Raw genomic sequence first — 19774 nt, 5'->3', positions numbered from 1 at the left:
GTTTTTGTGTTTCCTTTTTCTTTTGGTGTTTTTTTTTTTTTGCTTGTTTTTATCAAGCTCATTTCTATATCAAGAAGACCAGTAGAATGCAACAGATACCACATTCACCTCTTTATAAAGCCCAAGTTTTTCTGTATTTCTAATGTTATAATCAGCATTCACTTGACCTAATAAATTCACAGTTTTAATTACTAGTCAAAGAAAAATTACTGTTCCTACATCATAATTACTCAATGGTAACAAAGCTTCTATGTTAAATGTTAAATTTTTTCTAGTTGTATATTTTTAGTCAATTAACAAGATTTTTAATAAATACTGAGTGACAGGCTGGGTACTAGAAAGACACTAACAAAATAAAAGTTGCTGACAGTACTCAGAGAGCTTGTAATATAGCAATAACATGTGCATTAATAAATACGTAGAATATAAATAAGTACGTACAAGCTATTAGGAGATTTAGGAAAAACTTCATATGAAAAGTGTCAGTTGAGCTGATGAAGAAGGTAGTGCCTTTCAGGTAGGAGGATGGCCATTACAACAAATTCACAGAAATGATAGATGAAATATTGTGTATGAGAAATAGCATTAGTAGAATGCTGTGTCCATCTCTGGGCATCACACTTTAAGAAGGATGTTGAAAATCTGGCAAGTTCCCAAAGGAAACCAGACAACCAAGATAAGATGGTAAAGGAAATTGAATCCATGTTATATGAGATTGATTGAAGGAACTGGATGTTTAGCCTGGAAAAGGCAAGGGAGGAGGGAAATGAAAGGTGAAGTGTCATGTGTGAGAAACATCAAAAAAGCCAAGTGCAGCAGTATGCAGCCAGCCTGATCTGCTTACATAGTTATCATAAGTCTCTAGCAACATCAAGGAGGATCATGAGAATTTTGACTTATCTCTTACAGGTGGAGTATGTGCATGAAGGCATTAGATGGACTCCAATTGAGTACTTTAACAACAAAATCGTATGTGACCTCATAGAGAACAAAGTTGTAAGTGTTGAGCCTGGCTAAAATTTCCATGTTCCCAAGTTTATAATAAGGTTTTCTGTATTTTTAAATGTAATTAAAATTTAAACAAAATCAATCTCAGAATATTGCCTATAAAAAATAACATTAGGTTCTGCTGATGTGTTGCTTAGTTATACTGAACTCTACTCTCTTTCCCTCTTCTCTCTCTCTCTCTCTCTCTCTCTCTCTCTCTCTCTCTCTCTCTCTCTCTCTCTGTCACACACACACACACACACACACACACACACACACACACACACACACTCTCTCTCTCTCTCTCTCTCTCTCTCTCTCTCTCTCTCTCTTCCTCCCTCCATCCCTCCCTTTCTCTTTCTTTTTCCTCTATTTCTCATAGTCTCTCTCTGAGTGTCTGAATATGTGTCTCCTTCTCAAACCACCCCTCACTTTCCTACCTCTGTCTTCCTGCTCTTCTACTTCCCCTTTTTGACAAAAATGCTCCAAGGAAAGGAGGGATATACTTGGAAACAAAAGTGACAAACAATAAATATTTTTAAGATCAAATGAAGAATAATTCAACAGAGATGGATATAAGATTTCAGCTGTGAATTATTTTACCAATGTGGGTATGTATGTAGATGATAAGATAATTTTTGTGATAATCTGGCATTCTCATATAAAGACATTTTTAATAACTTAATCAGGGTTAATAGGCCATCCCTGAGTTACAATAATAATTTTCACATAAACTGTGTGCCAATGATCTTAGAAGGTGCCTAGAGCATTGAGAGGTCAAGTCACTTGTTCAAGTTCATACAATCAATATATATCCCAGGTAGAATTTCTGGCTTTGAGACTACTTCTGTATATTGTTATATTACCTAATATATGAGTTACTATGGTGGAAATATACCATGTGCGCTGTGTAATTTCAATTAAACCTAAAGGGTATTAAATAACTTTTCACAGAAAAGTCTTTTTTTTTTTTTGCCCCATCATTATCCTTCCTATTTGGCCCTCCTCTTTAAGGATCATTAACTTAATTTTTTTTAAGGGAAATGCTGCCTTTCAAGACAATTGTTTATTTTCTCAAAAAAGAAACTGACATCATCTATATTATTTGAAATTTGTAATGATTTGGTCCTTTTGATTTGTCAAATTAGAATCCTCCTGGAATCATGAGCATCCTGGATGATGTCTGTGCCACAATGCATGCAGTGGGTGAGGGTGCTGATCAGATACTGCTTCAAAAACTTCAGATGCAGATTGGAACCCATGAGCATTTCAACAGCTGGAATCAAGGATTTATCATTCATCATTATGCAGGAAAGGTATGGTAAGAGAATTTGCTTTTAGAAAGAAAAGGAAAAAGGGATTTCACTATTGACCTATTCAATTTGTTTTATAGGAAATAGTTAATAAGATTTATTAAATGCTTAATATGTGCCAGGCATTGTGCTAAGCAAGGGGAATACAAAAAGGCAAAAGACAGTCCTTTCCCTTGAGGCATTCATAATGCAGTGTGACTTCTTTGTGTCTAGTTCATTTAGTGGTTAATACATGGAGTAATTGAAGTGAACCTTTTTATCAGAATTTGTTATTGATCTCTGAGATTAGTCCTGATTCATTTTGCTGTTATTCATAAGGAATGCCAAAGTATGAATGAATTCAGTGAAATGCTATCATTACTACAGGAAATTGGGGCATCCTCAAAACAAATAATTTCCTAGTCTTTTGTTATTAGCACCATCTTTTAAAATAAAATAACAATATGTTTCTGTGTGCCTTTTACATGAAATGTTAGTTGAAGGATTTAGTTGGTGTTAATAAATTTTTTACAAAATTAAGCCCTATTGACCCATACAAATGAAGTTCCTTTTTAAAGAAAAAGCCTAAGCTCTTCAGTTATGCAATATTCAGCAGAACTGTCTACTTATCAGACAATTGAACTGATAGTGTTGACATATAGCATGTGCTCAATCTAAGTGCAATGTCTGTTCAAATCAGAAAAATGCCTTTATCAATCATGAAAATGTTTAGGTATGGATTTACCAAGATGCAAGCCTAATTACTTATTTATATGGCCCAGGTATCCTATGACATGGATGGCTTTTGTGAAAGGAATCGTGATGTTCTCTTCATGGATCTGATTGAACTCATGCAGAGCAGTGAGCTGTGAGTAAGAATATATGCATGTGATAAAGCTTCTGGGATTGTTGATTTAGATCTATTTAGGAATGTGGAAGTAATCTAGTTAAACCTTAGATGAGAGCAATGACACCCCCCAAAATTAGAGACTTGCCAATGTCAAGAAGATATAAACCAGAATTTTCATGAAGGTCCTCTAACTGAAATCCAATTTGCCTTCTATTATATCATCTTTTCTCATAAAGGCAAGCATTTTAGTCCAGCCAGATTTCAAGGCTAATAATAGAAAGGCTGTCAACTTCTAGAACAGTATTCTTTTTTTCTTAATTTTTCTTAATAGTGTCTTATTTTTCCAAATATGTATAAAGATGGTTTTCATTATTCATTTTTAAAAGATTTTGTATTCTAGATTTTTTTCTCTCTCCCTCCCCAAGACAGCAGGCAATCTGATATAGGTTATACATGTATAATACTTTTTAACATATTTCCATATTTGTCACGTTGTGCAAGAAAAATTGGACCAAAAGGGAAAAAATCATGAGAAAGAAAAATTCCCCACTCCCCCCCAAAAAAGTGCAAATACTATGCTTTGATCCACATTCAGTCTCCATTGTTTTCTCTCTGATGCGAATAGCATTTTCCATCCCAAGTCTATTGGAATTGCCTTGGGTCATTGTATTGCTGAGAAGAATTAAGTCTAACACAGTTGATCATTATACAGTCTTGCTGTTAACTGTGTACAATGTTCTCTTGGTTCTGCTCATTTCATTCAGCTTCAGTTCATGTAATTTTTCCTGGCTAAGAAAGCATTCTTTCTTTTTCTCACTCATTTTCTCTCCCATGTTGCCGTACATTTTCGAATTACATCCTACTCCAGACCTTTGCTTCTTGATCCCACTTCCTTCTGAATTCCCTTTTTCCCCACTTATCAAAAGGTAGATGATGCTACTGCTCCCCTTCACTAAGTACATTGTATATGAGGATTCTTTATGTCTGTCTTCATTTCTAACATATTCCCTGACAATGCTAGAAAATTCATGATAAAGACCAAGAATCCAAACAGGGAATGTTTCCACATCTTTAATTTTACCAAAGTGAAAGTTTTTTTTAATTATTCCTTCAAGGACCTAGTTTCCAAAGAGAGGTTAAGAACTTTATATTAGGGCTTTAAAGTTTGCAAAGCAGTCCACATATATTAGTACTCTCATTTGATCATCATCACAATCCTGTAAGATTGGCATTCTTGTTATACCCTTTTACAGGTGAGGAAACTGATGCTAAGTGAAATTAAGTGACTTAGCTAAGATCACTGGGATACTAAGTGTATGAGGCTGGATTCAAACTCAGGTCCTACTGATTCCAACTCCAGCATTCTATCCACCAGAACAAATAATTTGACTAGGCTTATTCTCTGCCCAAGTTAAGTAAAGCAGAACACCAAGGGAATAATCTGAACAAATCCAGCAGCTCCAACTAACTATTTGGGAGTAGTGAGGGTTTGGCTTTCTGTCATCAAATTCACTAAACAACTGCATAATGTTAAAATCTAAATGGTACAAATATAAATTTATAGTCAGTAATCAATTAAATGCCTACTATGTGCCAGAGACTACACTAAACTGCTGTAAAGTATATAACCCTCATCTACCTTACAGATTCTAGAGGACATATAGTCCCATTGAGTTCATTGGACCAAAGCAAAGTAGAGGGTTACAGTGTCAAATCAAAAGTGAATATTATATTCAGGCTTTAAACTTCAGGGGATACTAAATTGCAAGGGCAAATAAAAGAAAGAAGAAAAGTAGGGAAACAGGTTTTGAAATTCAGTTGTCCAGCTTTACATTCTAGTAATAACTGTTGTGTCTTAGGGCATGGTTTACTATGCTCTGAGCCCTCCACCTGGATTCTCCCATTGTTCTTGAATGTGCTCGTTCTCTAAAATACCACTCTAGGAGGAGAATTTTAGCCACTAAAGTGCTTCTCTGATTTCTTACTTATTCTCTTGCTCCTTTTTTCAGGCCTTTTATAAAGGCTTTATTCCCGGAAAATCTACAAGCAGACAAGAAAGGACGTCCAACCACTGCTGGCAGCAAGATTAAGGTATGTTTTGTTTTGAGTTGTCATTTAGTCTATGGCTGGGGGAAACTTAGCCAGGAACTGAGTTTCAAGGCTCTAGGGCAAAAGTGAAGCTCAAAGAGATAGAAGGGGTTTGATAAAGAAACCACTTGTGTACTGATGCAATGGCTTGAATAGAGGTCACAGGTCATTAGCTACATATATATCCCAAATGGATATTAAGTACCTTCACTACTATTATTCAGCAGATGATAATCAGCTGCTCTCTAAGAGGAAGTGGGTTTTAGCTGAAGCTGGAAGAATTTTTGTTAAATCTAAGAGGAAATTTTCTGATTCAGAGTCATGTCTGGAAGTCTAGTTTCAAAGATGTGTTCCAAATCAAGATCTGAGACTGACTAGCTTTAGAACTTTATGGACCTGAAATTCTGCTGCATTATTATAGAGAATGTTCATTTCTTCTTCTTCTCCTTTTATTTTTTTTGGCCTTCACAAACAAACAATGTTGATTGTCTCATTTGTCTATTTGGATACTCAAAGGCATAGAGATCAGCATTTGTCAACATATATTTAATATTCAGTGTATATAGAACAAGGAAGAATAATGCTCAAAAAGAGGGTTGATATGATCCATGTTTTGATTAGTAGATTTGGAGTTAGAAGACCTGAGTTCAAATCTGGCTTTGCTGCTTAATACTTTTGTAATCCTGAACACATTCCTCATTGGTAAAGTGAAGGGAGTAGACCTCTGAGATCTTGAAGCTTACAAAAAAGGGCTTTGATCAAGGAGACAAGTCAAATGTACATCAATGCACTTTCAAAGAAATTTTATGTAACCACATGTTAATTAATAATACTAATTTTTCAACATTATTTTCCATTACTTCCTGATACAACTTCCATATTTCAGGCAGGCTATAGTGTTGATCATCCCATTCCCACTATACCCGTCCCACAAATGCACCTCATTCTTTTCTCTAAAATGGCCCTTGAAATGTCATTCTCCTTTTCCCTAGACCCATTTATCCATCTTTCAAAACTCAGTTTAAAACTCATCTCATTGACAAAGCCCTCCCCAGTGACTCCAGTCAGCATTTCTTTCCTCTCTTTGTGAATGAATATCCCCATTTATTGTGTATATATATATTAGGACAACAGTAGGTTTACATTGTCTTCTTTTTGATTTTTTTTGTATTGTCTCCTTTCTCCAAAGGAATTACAAGCTTCTTAAGGGCATCGGACAATATTAATCTGCTTCCTCTTTTCTAGGATGCCTAGGACAGTATTAGTCACACTGTTATAATAATCACCGCTCAGATTTACATAGCATTTTCTGGTTATGAAGTACTTTTCCATGCTTTCTCATTTGCTTATCACAGCAACCTTATGACTAGATAGTATAAATAGTTATATTCAAATAAATATAATATAAATATATATTACTATTTATATTAAAAAATAATATAAATAAATACTCAAAGTACAGAAGAGCACATTGAAGCTCGGAGATTAAGCATCTAGTTAGAACAGTCTTTGATTTGGGGACTTGAGTCCAATGCTCTTTACACTATACTTCACTGGAATATCCTCAGGAAATAGCTAATTTATTGAATAAGTACTAAGGGAGTCAGACGAGTGGCAATATTAGAGTGCTATGGATTCATTAGGCTTCCTAGAGGAAGCAAGTTATAAGCTGGCTTCTGGGGAAAAGGGAAGAAATCAGCTTGTGCTTGGGGCGGGAGGGAGGAGCAAACAATCCGGCCATGGACAGCCATCCAATTAGGCTGGCTGGAGCTCAATGTCCATGGCAAGAATATTCATCGTGAAATAAGAGAAATTCTCAGAAGCCACAAGCATTATTATCTACATGCAGCTTGTGACTCATGAGTTCAGTTGTAGGTCCAGACTTTTAAATCTGGGATGGAAAATCTGGTCACACGGCTCTCAAATTCATATCCAAAAGACCCAGATCAGCAGGGTTGCACATGACCCAAATTTGAAACTAGCTGGATTTTTCCCCATGTCAGTTTCATGATGTATAAAGATGCTTATAAAAAAGGTGGTAATTTGTTTCTGATTTGATGTTCCCCTTCCTCATCCCTTCTCCCATCAATAGGTTTGATTATTTATTTAGTTGGTTAGTTTGATTCTGTGGCTTAATAAATAGCAGCGCCATACACAGTGCTAATGGCTAGTACTGTCAGCCAATGAATTTAAGGTCTTTATTCTGTATTTACTTTAACCTTCATTTTATCCAGCAATTTCTGCAATCTGCTCACTTCTGTCCCTCATCATATCTCATTTTCTGTAACATGTGGTTCATATGAAATGGTGCTCAGGAAACTCCTGACCATCCTTTCTTTTAGAGGAGATTTCTTATAGTATACGCTCTACTATACTGCGACAATGTGGCATAATGAGTAGGGGGTGGATTTTTGAGTCAGCAAATCTGACTTTAAATCCTGCCCTTGACACATATTAGCTGTCACCATGGGCAAATCTCTTAACCAGTGCATTCAAGAAACTTTCTAAGACAATAATTTACAGGCATGTTGCTGATCTTTATCAGTGGAAAGATTTTCCCTACTAAGATTCTCCCAAACTGATAGAATTATAAATTTGGCTCAAAATGAAGCAAAACATACTGTACTAGTCTGTATCGTAAAGTCATTTTGAGACATTCCTTCCCATTGGGCACATTGAAATTTTAGGATCTGTCTGCAGGTTCATAACTTTCCATTCCTCTTCTTAAGACTATTTTCCCTGTTGAGGAGTTTCTTGAAAAACATTAAAAGGATTTTACTGCATTGCATAATGATGTACGTGGCATTGGGAAAGGAGGACTTCTTCGTTATGGTTGTAGGAATATGAAGTAAGAACAGTACTGAAATCTATGCCAATGGCACTTGAATACCCAGTTTATGAGATAGGAAAAAAAAAATATGTTTCATTTGGTTCCCACTGAGCCAACTATAAATTAGCAGAAAAACATGGTGAAACTCTCAGCAGAGAGGCTTAGTGAAAATCCAGATGCTGCTGCTCCCAAGTTTATTTTCTAGGACATTGTGGAGCAAAATGATCCTTTCAGTTGATCAAAGTCCAAAGCAGAGCTTGGGTGGAAGACGTTTGAAGTTTGAAATTCACCAGTAATTCATAGCCTTTCCCACAGGATAGTTACAGGTACCCACAGTTTCATCATGTTCACCTTCTCTTTCCCTTTTTAACTTGTATTATCTGCTTTTAGACACCTCTTCATAAGTGAGATACCTCTTTAAAGAAACACTTTATAAGTGTCATTTGGGCTTGAAGGATTGAAATATTCTGGTGTGTCTTCCAAAGTTCTCCTTTATTCTCCCTGAATTAATTCCCTTTTAACTTGACTACCTGAGCCACAACTTAAAATTGATAGCCCTTCTATCATAGAAACAAGCCAGCTTAACATCTAGTTTGGCTAAATTAGGAAACTACCAGATGTCAGATGCACCTCAAGTGAACTTTGCACTGACTAGTCCTGTTGTTGAATTTTTCCCTTCACTCTAATCTCCTCCCATGAAGTATTCCCGAAAACATGCAAAAATATACTACCATTCAATTGAATTTTTCTTAAAACTTTGACTTGCAATCATATTCAGTGATGCTTGCCCTTGGTATCGCAATTCCCTGTCACAGTGGAGATCAGAAATCAGTCTTTCTTCCATCTTCCAGATTTCACAAGAATTTTTTAAAATTAATTTTATTCTGAACTAAAGAAATAAAATAAGTATTTCCATAACATAGTAGAATAGAAAAAGATGATTATACATGAAAATGTAGATTTATTAAATATACACTTGTTATTTCTTTTAAACATATGATAAAGTTATTATGCAATTTTTTCTTTTTTTTTTCCCTTTTATCTTTCCCTCATCCTTTTCTCCCATCCCCCAAAATAGCTGCTACCATTATACACAAATATGTATGTGGGGGAAGATGTATGTACATATATATAAATAATTATACATGCTTTTGTTTATCAGTTCTTAGCTAGGTAAAGGAGTGATGTGGGTGTTAAAGACAGATGACTAGAGATTCTTTTCATTCTTCACTTTCAGAGGTATGCTTTCTGTCAGTGAAAATGTTTAAAATATCATATTCACTAAACTTTTTTTAGTTAGTCCAAAGCAAAAAGAAAAAAAAAAGCTACTTGAAAAATAATTCAATAAGCAAATGAACTCTTAAAGACAGTGAGAATAGATGCTGTGGTTAAAAAACAGCTTGGATTAAAGTCTTACAAATGGTTATGTGACCTTGGGCTAATTACTTACCTTTTCAATCCCTCAGATAATTATCTAATATTATAAGTTTCAAATGACCTTCAATGATAGGCATTTTTTCACCAGGAGTTTCCCATACTAAAAAAGAATCACAAATTTGAGCCCTTCCCCTAACAACCACCTGCCCCCTACCCAAAAAATTTAGAGGAATAGGAAAACCAATAGCTATTGAATCAGTTTTTAATAATTAATAATAATGATTGCACCAAAAAATGTGCATGTAATTATACATGATTGTATCAGGGTGACAGTAAAAAGAACAATAGCTGTACAAGTCAGAAGGCCTCAATTGAAATCCTGCCTCTAATGATTATTCCCTTTGTAACCTTGACAATTGATAACCTCCCTGGGCCTCAGTTTCTTCAACTATATAATTAAGTAATTCAGATAGATTTCTTCTGAGGTCGCTTCCAGTTCTAGACTATGATGCTATGTATAAGAATGACATCAACTTGTGTGGATCTACAAAAAACATTAAATATGATTGTTGTCTTTTTAATCTCAGGAAAATTATCTAATAATAATATCTGTAAGTTATTTTTCAATCATGTACAACTCTCCCTGACCCCATTTGGGGTTTTCTTGGCAGAGATGTTGGAGTGATTTGCCATTTTGTTCCCCAGCTCATTTTACAGATGAAGAAACTGAGGCAGGCAGGATTAAGTGACTTGCTCACACAGCTAGTAAATAGGCCAGATTTGAACTCATGAAACTGAGTTTTTCTGATTCAAAGTCCAGTGTACCATCTAGCTACTCTCCCTTGGGGTGTATTGTTCCTATTAATAGTTCATGTGCTGTTATCCCTCCCATTTGCAGGAGTTAGGGGTGTAGCACTCCTGCAACCTGGAAAATCTGCATAAATTTAACCCTCCTTTTGTACCAGAGAAGTCTAAATTTTTTCTTTTTTTTTTAAATGGGGTATTTATTCCATAGAAGTACCTTATTATAAAATTTGGGTTGATATTATACAATTGTGTGTGTGTGTGTGTGTGTTTCTGAGTTTCTAAACTTTTTGTGTGTCATCTTCTCACCTCCTCTCTTCTGTAGTTTCCACAAAACTTCCTCCAATTTTTCCATTTAATTTCTAATGCCAATCCATTATACATGGAAACTGCAGTGTAGGAGGAATAACTATTTGAATCTCTATAGTTTACTATAATGGGGAACTTCAGGATCCCTTTTGACTCTTAAGATTCTATAATCCACCTCCTTCCATGCAATGGTATCCTTCCCTAAAGTTCTGCTATTCCTTTGTAAAGTAGCGGTTACCCAGATCTGTGGAAGGCTTTGCCATCAGAAGAAAAACTCATGCAGATCCTACTAGTCAATCAATCACTGAACGTTTATGGCTTCTAGTAGATGTCAGGCAAGGTGCCGAGTCCTGGGGATATATAAAGAGACAAAAAGCAGTCTCTCCTTTAAAGTGCTTACAATCCAATAGGGAGACTCTGGTCTTCCCAACCAGATTATTTTCTGTGGATACAGTCATCTTTGCTTTATTACTTCATAGGCCCATGACTTTGTCCATTTGGGTGCCCCTTTTCCCAAAATAATGAACACAACTTTACTATCACTTAATGAATACATGATATTTACCATGTGGTAACACCAAAATTTCATTCCCCTGCGGACTGTTCATGAGGACTCTCTCTAAATTTAATCTGTCTAGCTTTTGGTAGGACCTGTCAGAGTCTCTACTCTTCCGGTGTAGACTTCTAGAACCCAGGTTCTCTTCTGTGACATGGTGAGGTATTAGAGGAAGAGGCTGACAAAGAAATACAATTTTGTCTATCTATAATTATAAAAGCAGGATACTGCTAGTGCTTTGAGCCAGTAGACAGCAACATTGTACTTTTTGGAAGAAGCAATTGGTAAGAGAGAGAAGAACAAAGTATTTGGAATGATTTGTGGAAATAGTTAAGGTAACAGGCAAATAAAAATGGAGGAATGTTTTGTACCAAGGACTGTATCAGCAAGAGCTCCTCAGAGTGCCCTCCTCCAGACATATTCAGTTTTTTGACTTGTTGCCCCGCATAGCAAGGTGGCACAGTAGATGATGAACGAGACTTGGGATTGGGAAGATATAATTTAAAATCTAGCCTTAGACACGTAATTAGCTGTGTGATCCTGGGTAAGTCTTTTGATTTGTTTGTTTCAGTTATTCATCTATAAAATGAGAAGAAGAAGAATAATAGCACTTGCCTTGCAGGGTTGATGTGTCGGGATCAGCTGAAATAACATATATAGTCATGTATAAATTTTAAAGCACTATATACACACAATAACTACTGTTATTGTACAAAGCTATATAATAAACAGATGTCTTAAATCAATGATAATTAATAGAGCAATAGCAAAGCATAGTGAGAAAATCAATGGTTCAAGTTAAGCATGGGTTCCAATCTAAAAACCCTAACAATTGCATATTTTCTTTGAGTATTTAGTTAATCTGTTAGCCAGCATTCAGTCTGACTCTATTGGTCTTTGAAAGATACAAGATTTCTTATAAATACTTTTAATTCAACTTAGCCAAATTTATTATTTTCTCCTAGTCAGTGAGGGGAAAATAAAGTTAGTAGATATGTCCCCAGTACCTTTATAGATCCTAATGTGTACTAGGGAATTAATTTGATGCAAGTAAATAAAGTTTTTAAAATAGAATTAGAAACTGAAGAATCCATAGGCTTAAACTTGGAAGCCACTTCATTTTATAGGTAAATATATTAAGACCCAGGGAGATTGAATGACTAGTACAGGGGTCCTCAAACTTTTTAAACAGGGGACCAGTTCACTGTCCCTCAGACTGTTGGAGGGCCGGACTATAGTAAAAACAAAAACTTTGTTTTGTGAGCCTTTAAATAAACTTCATAACCCTGGGTGAGGGGGATAATCGTTCTCAGCTGCCACATCTGGCCCCTGGCCATAGTTTGAGGACCCCCTAGTCACTAGTACTTAACTCACAGGATTTTTGTAAAAATCAAGTAAGTTAGCATGTAAAGTTTTTGGAAAACCTTGAAGTGCTGCATAGAAGCTAATTAATATTATTGAGGAGAATTAGGAGGTTGCATTTGAGGTGGATTTTGGGGGTAACAGGTAAGATTTCAATTGGTGGCCACAGCAGGACAGGAATTCTGGTACAGGAAGTAGCAAATCAAATAGTTTGAGTCATCTTTTTTTTATTTTATAATAACTTTTTATTTAAAGAACCCATGCCAGGGTAATTTTTTTACAACATTATCCCTTGCAGTCGCTTCTGTTCCAATATTTCCCCTCCCTCCCTCCACCCTCTCCCCTAGATGGCAAGCAGTCCTATATATGTTAAATATGTTGCAGTATATCCTAGATACAATATATGTTTGCAGAACTGAACAGTTCTCTTGTTGCAAAGGGAGAATTGGATTCAGAGTTAAAAATAACCTGGGAAGAAAAACAAAAATGCAAATAGTTTACAATCATTTCCCAGTGTTCTTTCTTTGGGTGTAGCTGCTTCTGTCCATCATTTATCAATTGAAACTGAATTAGGTCTCTTTGTCAAAGAAATCTACTTCCATCAGAATACATCCTCAGACAGTATCGTTGTTGAAGTGTATAATGATCTCCTGGTTCTGCTCATTTCACTTAGCATCAGTTCATGTAAGTCAGTTTGAGTCATTTTTAAGGGATGTTTTAAAACACACCTTTGTATTTTAAAAGTCTGTATTAGATGTTTAGAAATATTTAGTGAAAAGCAATCACAACATTGGAGGGGGAAAAAATCTCTGAAACTTTTTTAGAAATGCAATTGCTCACTATAACCTCTATATTTTAAATCATTTTATGGTGCTAATAAAAACCAATTTACTTTGATCTTTCTTGACAAATTCTACTCTAGAGAATGTAGCTGGATCTATTGCTACTGGTTTTGATCAGGGTACAAAGAGATTAGCTGATCCTATGTGTATTAATGCTTTGAGGTCATACAAAAAAAGCCTTTGCAATGAGACTGTAAGTACTATAAAGATTCCAAATGTCTTTTACAGTCACCATTTTCTTTTAGAAGACAAAGTCTAAATGAGAATAAGCAAAGCAATTTTTTTGGACTATCTGCCCCATATTTTTGTACTGGCAATTAAAATGCAAATTAGAATAAAATAGATTTGTCCTAAAATGTGACAAAGCCTGTGAATTGCTAGTATTTGGGAGAGAGTTCCCTAAGGATATATAAGCTTAATGTTTGTTATTCTTTGGATATCTTCCTATAGTTCTGGGCATTCTTCTGAATATGAAAAGCTATTACAAAAGAGATTTGCTGAGAAAGTTGGACTCATTGAATAATACCAGATATTCCATTTCATTTTGAAACATTAAAGGCAAAATCTTAATGTTGCCTATCCTTGAAATTCTATGAAAAGTGAAACATGAAGGAGCTCTCAGGAAGAAATTGTGTGTTAGCATTATGTGGCAGTAGTATGAATTAAAGTATTATAGATCTAGAATTATAGGGGACCTTAGATATGAGCTGGTCTAACTCCCCTCTCCCCCATTTTTTCACATCAGTTATTTAAAGCCTAGAAAAGTATGCTGACTAATATTTAACAACCAGGTCTCCCCCCCAAAATGTGGGCAGGACACACTTAAATTTAATCTACATCATTCATATTTTAACGATTGACTCTTTCAAGCCACTACTAGCTGGCTCCAGCATACCCAAGATTCAAGGTAACACTAGTTAGTGACTGAGCTAGGATTTAAACTCAAGTCTTATGAATATGACTTCCATTTTAACATTTTTCCACTCTACTTCCACACAACCTTGTTGGTGAAGACAAACTTAAAGGCTCTGGAATGTGGTTTAAAAGAAACTAGTACTGAATAACGCCAAGATTTCAAATGATATCCCAATTGAAGAGACTTTAATTCAAATAAAAAAGAGCAAGTTGAAGCTGCTGATAAGGTGCTGGAAGTGGCATACTGTGGTACTTAGAACATGTGAGATAATGGAGAATGATTTAAATACCAAAAAAAATCAAAAGGATGCAAAGACTGTGAAGGTTTTTGTCTCTTTGATACAGGATTAAAGCCTGCAGAGAGACAGCAGAATCCCTCTGCTCAGGAGTCTATGACTTCTTACATTTTGCTGTGTGAGAAAGACATACTTGATATTTTGATGAGAAAGACAAAACAATTAAGGAAGCCATGAGCTGGAATTTATTCCTGAAAGTCCCCCTCAGGGTTTGTTACACAGTCAGCAGCACAGCTTGTTAGTTTGACCTCAGACACTCAAAGGTGACAAGATTTTAAAGAAAAAGATCTCTCTATCCCTTACTAGTTGTCTTAGTCTTGCTGTTCAGAAATGCATCTTTTTAAGTCTAATAGTCACCAGTAAGCACAATCCACAAAAGAGGCTGGTAAGCTTCCTCAATAGGGTAATTGGCCCTTGCATCACAGAGACTTAACTTCTGACAGGACTGGTTTTGAGCAAGTCACTTAATGTTTCTGGGCCCATTTGCATAGGTAATGGGAGTTGCTCATTGGGAATTCCCTATTCCCATTAAATTACAGATACATTCTCATCTAACAATAATCAGATTAGTCAAATCAAATAAGTGATGGAGTAATATGCAGATCTATGATCACTGAGGTAATGGACAAAGCACTGAGGCCATCGTGAAGAAAACCTCAGGTCAAATCCAGCCTCAGACATCTAACTGGCTATGTGACTTTGAACAAGTCACTTAACTACTATCTGACTCAACTTCCTCAATTGGAAATAAATAAACAAATAAATAAATAAATAAATAGTGGCACCTACCTCCCAAGTTTGTTATGAGGAATAAATGAGATAGTATTTGTAAAGCACTTAGCAAAGTTCCTGGCATATAGTAGGAGCTTAATAATGTTAGCTATTATTTAAAGTTATTAAAAAGAAAAATATGTAACAAAGTAGATTTTTCCTTTCTATGGTATCAATTTTTGTTACTGCAACTATTTTTATGTTACCATAATCAAAGTCTATTTTGAACTGATTTCTTCTCTCTTCATTACTCTTGAAATTATAACTTGTTAAGGAACAGAGATATATGTGGAGTGTATGTGTATACCATGGAGACTTCACACCCACTTCATCTGTGCTGATTTTTACATTTTTGTCTTTTATTCAAGTGAGCATAATAACAGTAAGATCAAGTAATATGCATATATGGCATTGGAATTAGAGGTAAATCACAAAGGAATACCCATAGTTTTCAGCTATTACTGAAAGGAATATCCATAGTTTTCAGCTATTGCTTTGATAATTGATTAGTACATTAATACAATAATTTTGTCAGTTTAGAAAAAGAAAGGAGAAATGATGAATAAAAAGAAAAGACTCAGATGGAGATGTGTTTGGGGTAGGAATGGAGGAAAGCAAGATAGTATATGAGCAAGATGCCTGAGTTTGATTTACTTCTGAAGTTAGTGATTCATGGTTAAATAGTGAGTAACCAACACCTACCATTTGTTTTAGCAAGTGAAGTCAGCAAATATGGATAGATTCATTTCTTGTGCTTAGAGTAGAACTCTTGGTTCTATACCTCCTACATCTACCGTTCCAAGAAATATTCATTGATATTTTCATTGATGTCTCTGAGGCACTCCCAGATTATAGAATTTTAGAGCTGAAAAGGATCTCCTCAGGGAGAGAGCATGGCTCAGTAGGGAAAGTCCTTGCCTTGGTGACAGATGACTTAGATTCTAAAACTGGTTTGACCACTTAATTAATGCCTTTAGGTTCTTGGGCAAATCATTTAACCTCAGTATCTCAGTTCCTCATTTGTAAAATTTTTGTGCTTGGCTTGGATGACTCCTGAGTTCTCTTCTAGCAATAATTTTGTGATCCTATGACTTTAGAGGTCATCATATCTAACATCCGTTCTACAGTTAAGAATCATAAACATAGAGAAATAAATTGCCCAAATTCATACAGTGAATTAATAGCAATCCATAATTAGCAACTGTAATTCAGCTATCTTCTTCTTATCTTGAATTTTAAATTTGTCTTTCTCTCTTTAATAATCTTTCAAACATCCTGCTTTAGATTTGTTACTTGTCTACTCAAAAACCTTCAATGGCTCCCAGCTCCCAATATTATAAAATAAACTTCTGATCACCTAAAGTCTGGTTCCAGTTTTTCTAGTTTTATATCATATTTCATGCCTCCACATCTATACTGTGTTTTCCAACTAAACCATACTATCAACTGATTTCTTGTCTTGAACAGTCATCGGTTTCCCGGTCTTTGCTCACTTTCTTGGAATAGACTTTCCTGTTCCTCCTCACCCCCATTTCCATACATTAATGTACTTCTCATACTTCAAAGTCTTTTTTCAAGTACCACTTCTTCCATAAAGCCTTTCCTCACCACCACCCCTTGTTTCAGAATCATGATGATGTTATGTATCTCAAATTTGCTTGGTCTCTTGGTCATTCTCCTTTGTGTCCCAAGAATATTGTATGTGTGTTTATTTTCCATCTTAGATTGTGAATCTGAAAAAGGGTTAGTATGCTATCTATATTGTATCCTCACTGCTGCTTACTAACAATACCTTTCATGTTTTATTTAGTTTTTTCAATCTAATGATTTCATTGGTGCAGAGAATTCCTAAAGAGGATATTGTTTCTCCCAGTACAATACAATTGTTTTCAATTGTTTTCGGGAACTGAGAGACTAAGAATTGAAATGCCTTGTCTAGCTGCCAGGCTAATATGTATCCCTGATTCCCGACTGGCCTTTTATTCACATTGTCAAGATGCCTTTCACATAATTAGGCACTTAGTAAATATTTGTTTAGTGGTAGTGACAGAATCATTAGAACTTCTCTAAACCTTCCAGTCTCCATTATTCTGGAGTATCAAAGAAAGACTGAGTTCATTATGATTTTAGTGCTAAGAGTTAAATTTAAGTGTTGAGGTTTGAGTATAGCATATTACTGTGTTTAATATTCTTTAAAAATTAACAATCCATAGATGGTAAGTATCATACCTTAGCTAAACAGAAAATTGAATTAATGGAACCCATGAGGCCCCAATGTTCCTGGATATTGTATAAATCTATGATTTATTGACTTAGGAGCTATTTCTATCAAGACCATTCATATGCAAAATTACAAAATAGGGCAAGGGCAGGGAAACCTAATATGGTCCTTTTTTTATTTGTGTTTGTCTTCTAATTAGTTCCTTCTGTTTATTCCTAAGAATTTCCCTTAAGGAAAGAGATATAATCTCTGTACAAATTTGTATTGTGCTTTTGTAGTTAAAAAGTATTTTAACCAACATTATCTCATTTGATCCCAGAACAATCTTGTGATACAATGTATCACTATTATCATTCTTTTGTCAAAATGAGGCATCATGGCATAATGGATAGAAGACCGGAGGTTCAAATCCTGTCTCTGATATATGACCCTAAAGCAAACCAACTAAATTGTAAACACTTCATTGGTTTTCAGTTGTTGTTTTTTCAGTCATCTCTGATTGATTCTTCTTGGTCCGGGTTGAATTTTCTTGGCAAAGATACTGGAATGGTTTGCCATATCCTTCTTATTTTATTTTATAGCTTAGAAAAGTGAGGCAGAGTTAATAAATTTGCCCAGAGTCATGCACTATGAGTCTAAAGTTAGATTTTGAACTCATGAAGATGAAGACCTGCTTCTAGGCTCAGCACTCCATCCACTGAGCCACCCAGCTGCCCTTTCTCTCTGTGCTAAGACTGTTCATTGTGAACAAGTTGTTGACCTCCATTTGTGGCAGATTTTTCTTACCAGGTGTTTCCCCAGAAATAAAATCATAGGTTTGCATAAATACATTTTTGTAAGAGAAGTAAGGTTCAGGAAAAAAAGTGTAAATGAGACTTGGTAAATCATAGAGCCCAGGGTTCTGATACCAACTCTCCAATGCTAAAATTGAGTTTAGGGAGATTGGTAAGAGAATGAGAGACAAAATGAGAAGAGGGCTGATTAAGGAACCGAGGGGGATTTGGCCTGGAGAAGTAAACAGTTGTGAAGAGACTTGATCACTCTCTTGCCTTGCTTTACCCCAGGGACAGAATTTAGAGCAGTGGGAGTAGAATTATATTCAAATTCATAAATATTGAGTTTTAACCTTCCATGTTTGACACCGTGTGATAGTCTCTAGGGAGACAAAGACAAAAAAAAAAATCTTCACTGTTAGGAAATTTATATTTGATTGCAAAGAGGAAATTTTTAGCTCAGAAAAGGCATATACTTCCTAACAATCAATCATTCAAAACTTAAAAAACACCGGTTTGGGGAAGTAAATGAGTTCCTCTTTATAATAGATCTTCAAGCAGAATCTTGTTGCTCATTTGTTGCCTTAGCAAGAGATAGGGGGAGCAGTATAGAAAGAATTCATTTTCATATAAGAAGACCACTGATATCCCTTCCAACTTGGAAATTCTGATTCCATCTATTATTCCCTTTTCTTTCTATTCCTCACTCTTCCCCTCTCCCTTATTTCTTTTTTATTTTTCTGCTTACTAATGCCCATCTATGGCCCCCAAATGCTTAAAGTACCTTCTCAAGCCTTATATTAATAAAACACCCCTTGTTCTGTATTTTCCTTCCCTATTTCTTCTTTATGACCAGGGCCTCATTCTCTTTGGACCTTGTGCTGACAAACTAATAAACTGCTTTGTGCCAAGGAAATAATAGAATGATTGCTCTATTATGTTGTATAAATGCTGTATAAGTTATTACCTAACTCATTCACCTTCCCTCCCTTTGCCTTTCCTGACAGTCCCCTTCCCCACCACCATATGTTTTGTTTTTTTTTTAATCAATGTTGAAGGCAATATTTTGACTCAGGAGTGGACTAGTTTCAGCCATAGGACACTGAAGGATTGAATTTTTTTAGCTACCTACTTCTCCTTCCCCTACAGCACTGGAATTGCCGTCATCAGAATGGTGGGTGGATGGGTGGGTACAAATGACCTCTGTGCTTCATCCCTCTTCCAGGAGGGGCTTCTACTCTATTTCTCCAATTTATGGCAAACAAAGAATTATAGAAGCCTCTCATTATGACTTACAGGGCCAGGGATAGCCTCTTGGCTCAGGGTCTGAGAGAGCCTTATGACTTAAGGTCAGAAAGAGCCTTCTCATGTAAGCCCCAGGAGAGCTGTAGTGAAGAGGGCTGGTCTAGGAAACTTTTGCTGTTTATTCCCTCTTATTTGTAGCCTTGGATGGCCCTGAGATGGGGTGGAGAGGGGGGAATGACTGACTTCATTCTTATTC

The 19774-nt window shown here is 35.7% G+C and overlaps 1 protein-coding gene across 1 annotated transcript in view; it reads left to right on the top strand.

The window, feature by feature from the left end:
* MYO1E (myosin IE) overlaps positions 1-19774 on the top strand; it is a 222286-nt gene that overhangs the window by 126955 nt on the left and 75557 nt on the right. Inside the window, exons 13-16 of the mRNA XM_051980739.1 lie at positions 910-996; positions 2136-2303; positions 3062-3147; positions 5139-5220. Coding sequence (XP_051836699.1) covers positions 910-996; positions 2136-2303; positions 3062-3147; positions 5139-5220 — 423 coding nt within the window. The remainder of the gene's footprint in view (positions 1-909; positions 997-2135; positions 2304-3061; positions 3148-5138; positions 5221-19774) is intronic.

The sequence above is a fragment of the Antechinus flavipes genome, chromosome 2 (assembly GCF_016432865.1).
Source record: "Antechinus flavipes isolate AdamAnt ecotype Samford, QLD, Australia chromosome 2, AdamAnt_v2, whole genome shotgun sequence".
Taxonomy (NCBI): domain Eukaryota; kingdom Metazoa; phylum Chordata; class Mammalia; order Dasyuromorphia; family Dasyuridae; genus Antechinus; species Antechinus flavipes.
The sequence above is the reverse complement of the archived record's forward strand: the minus strand, read 5'-3'. Positions and strand labels throughout refer to the sequence as shown.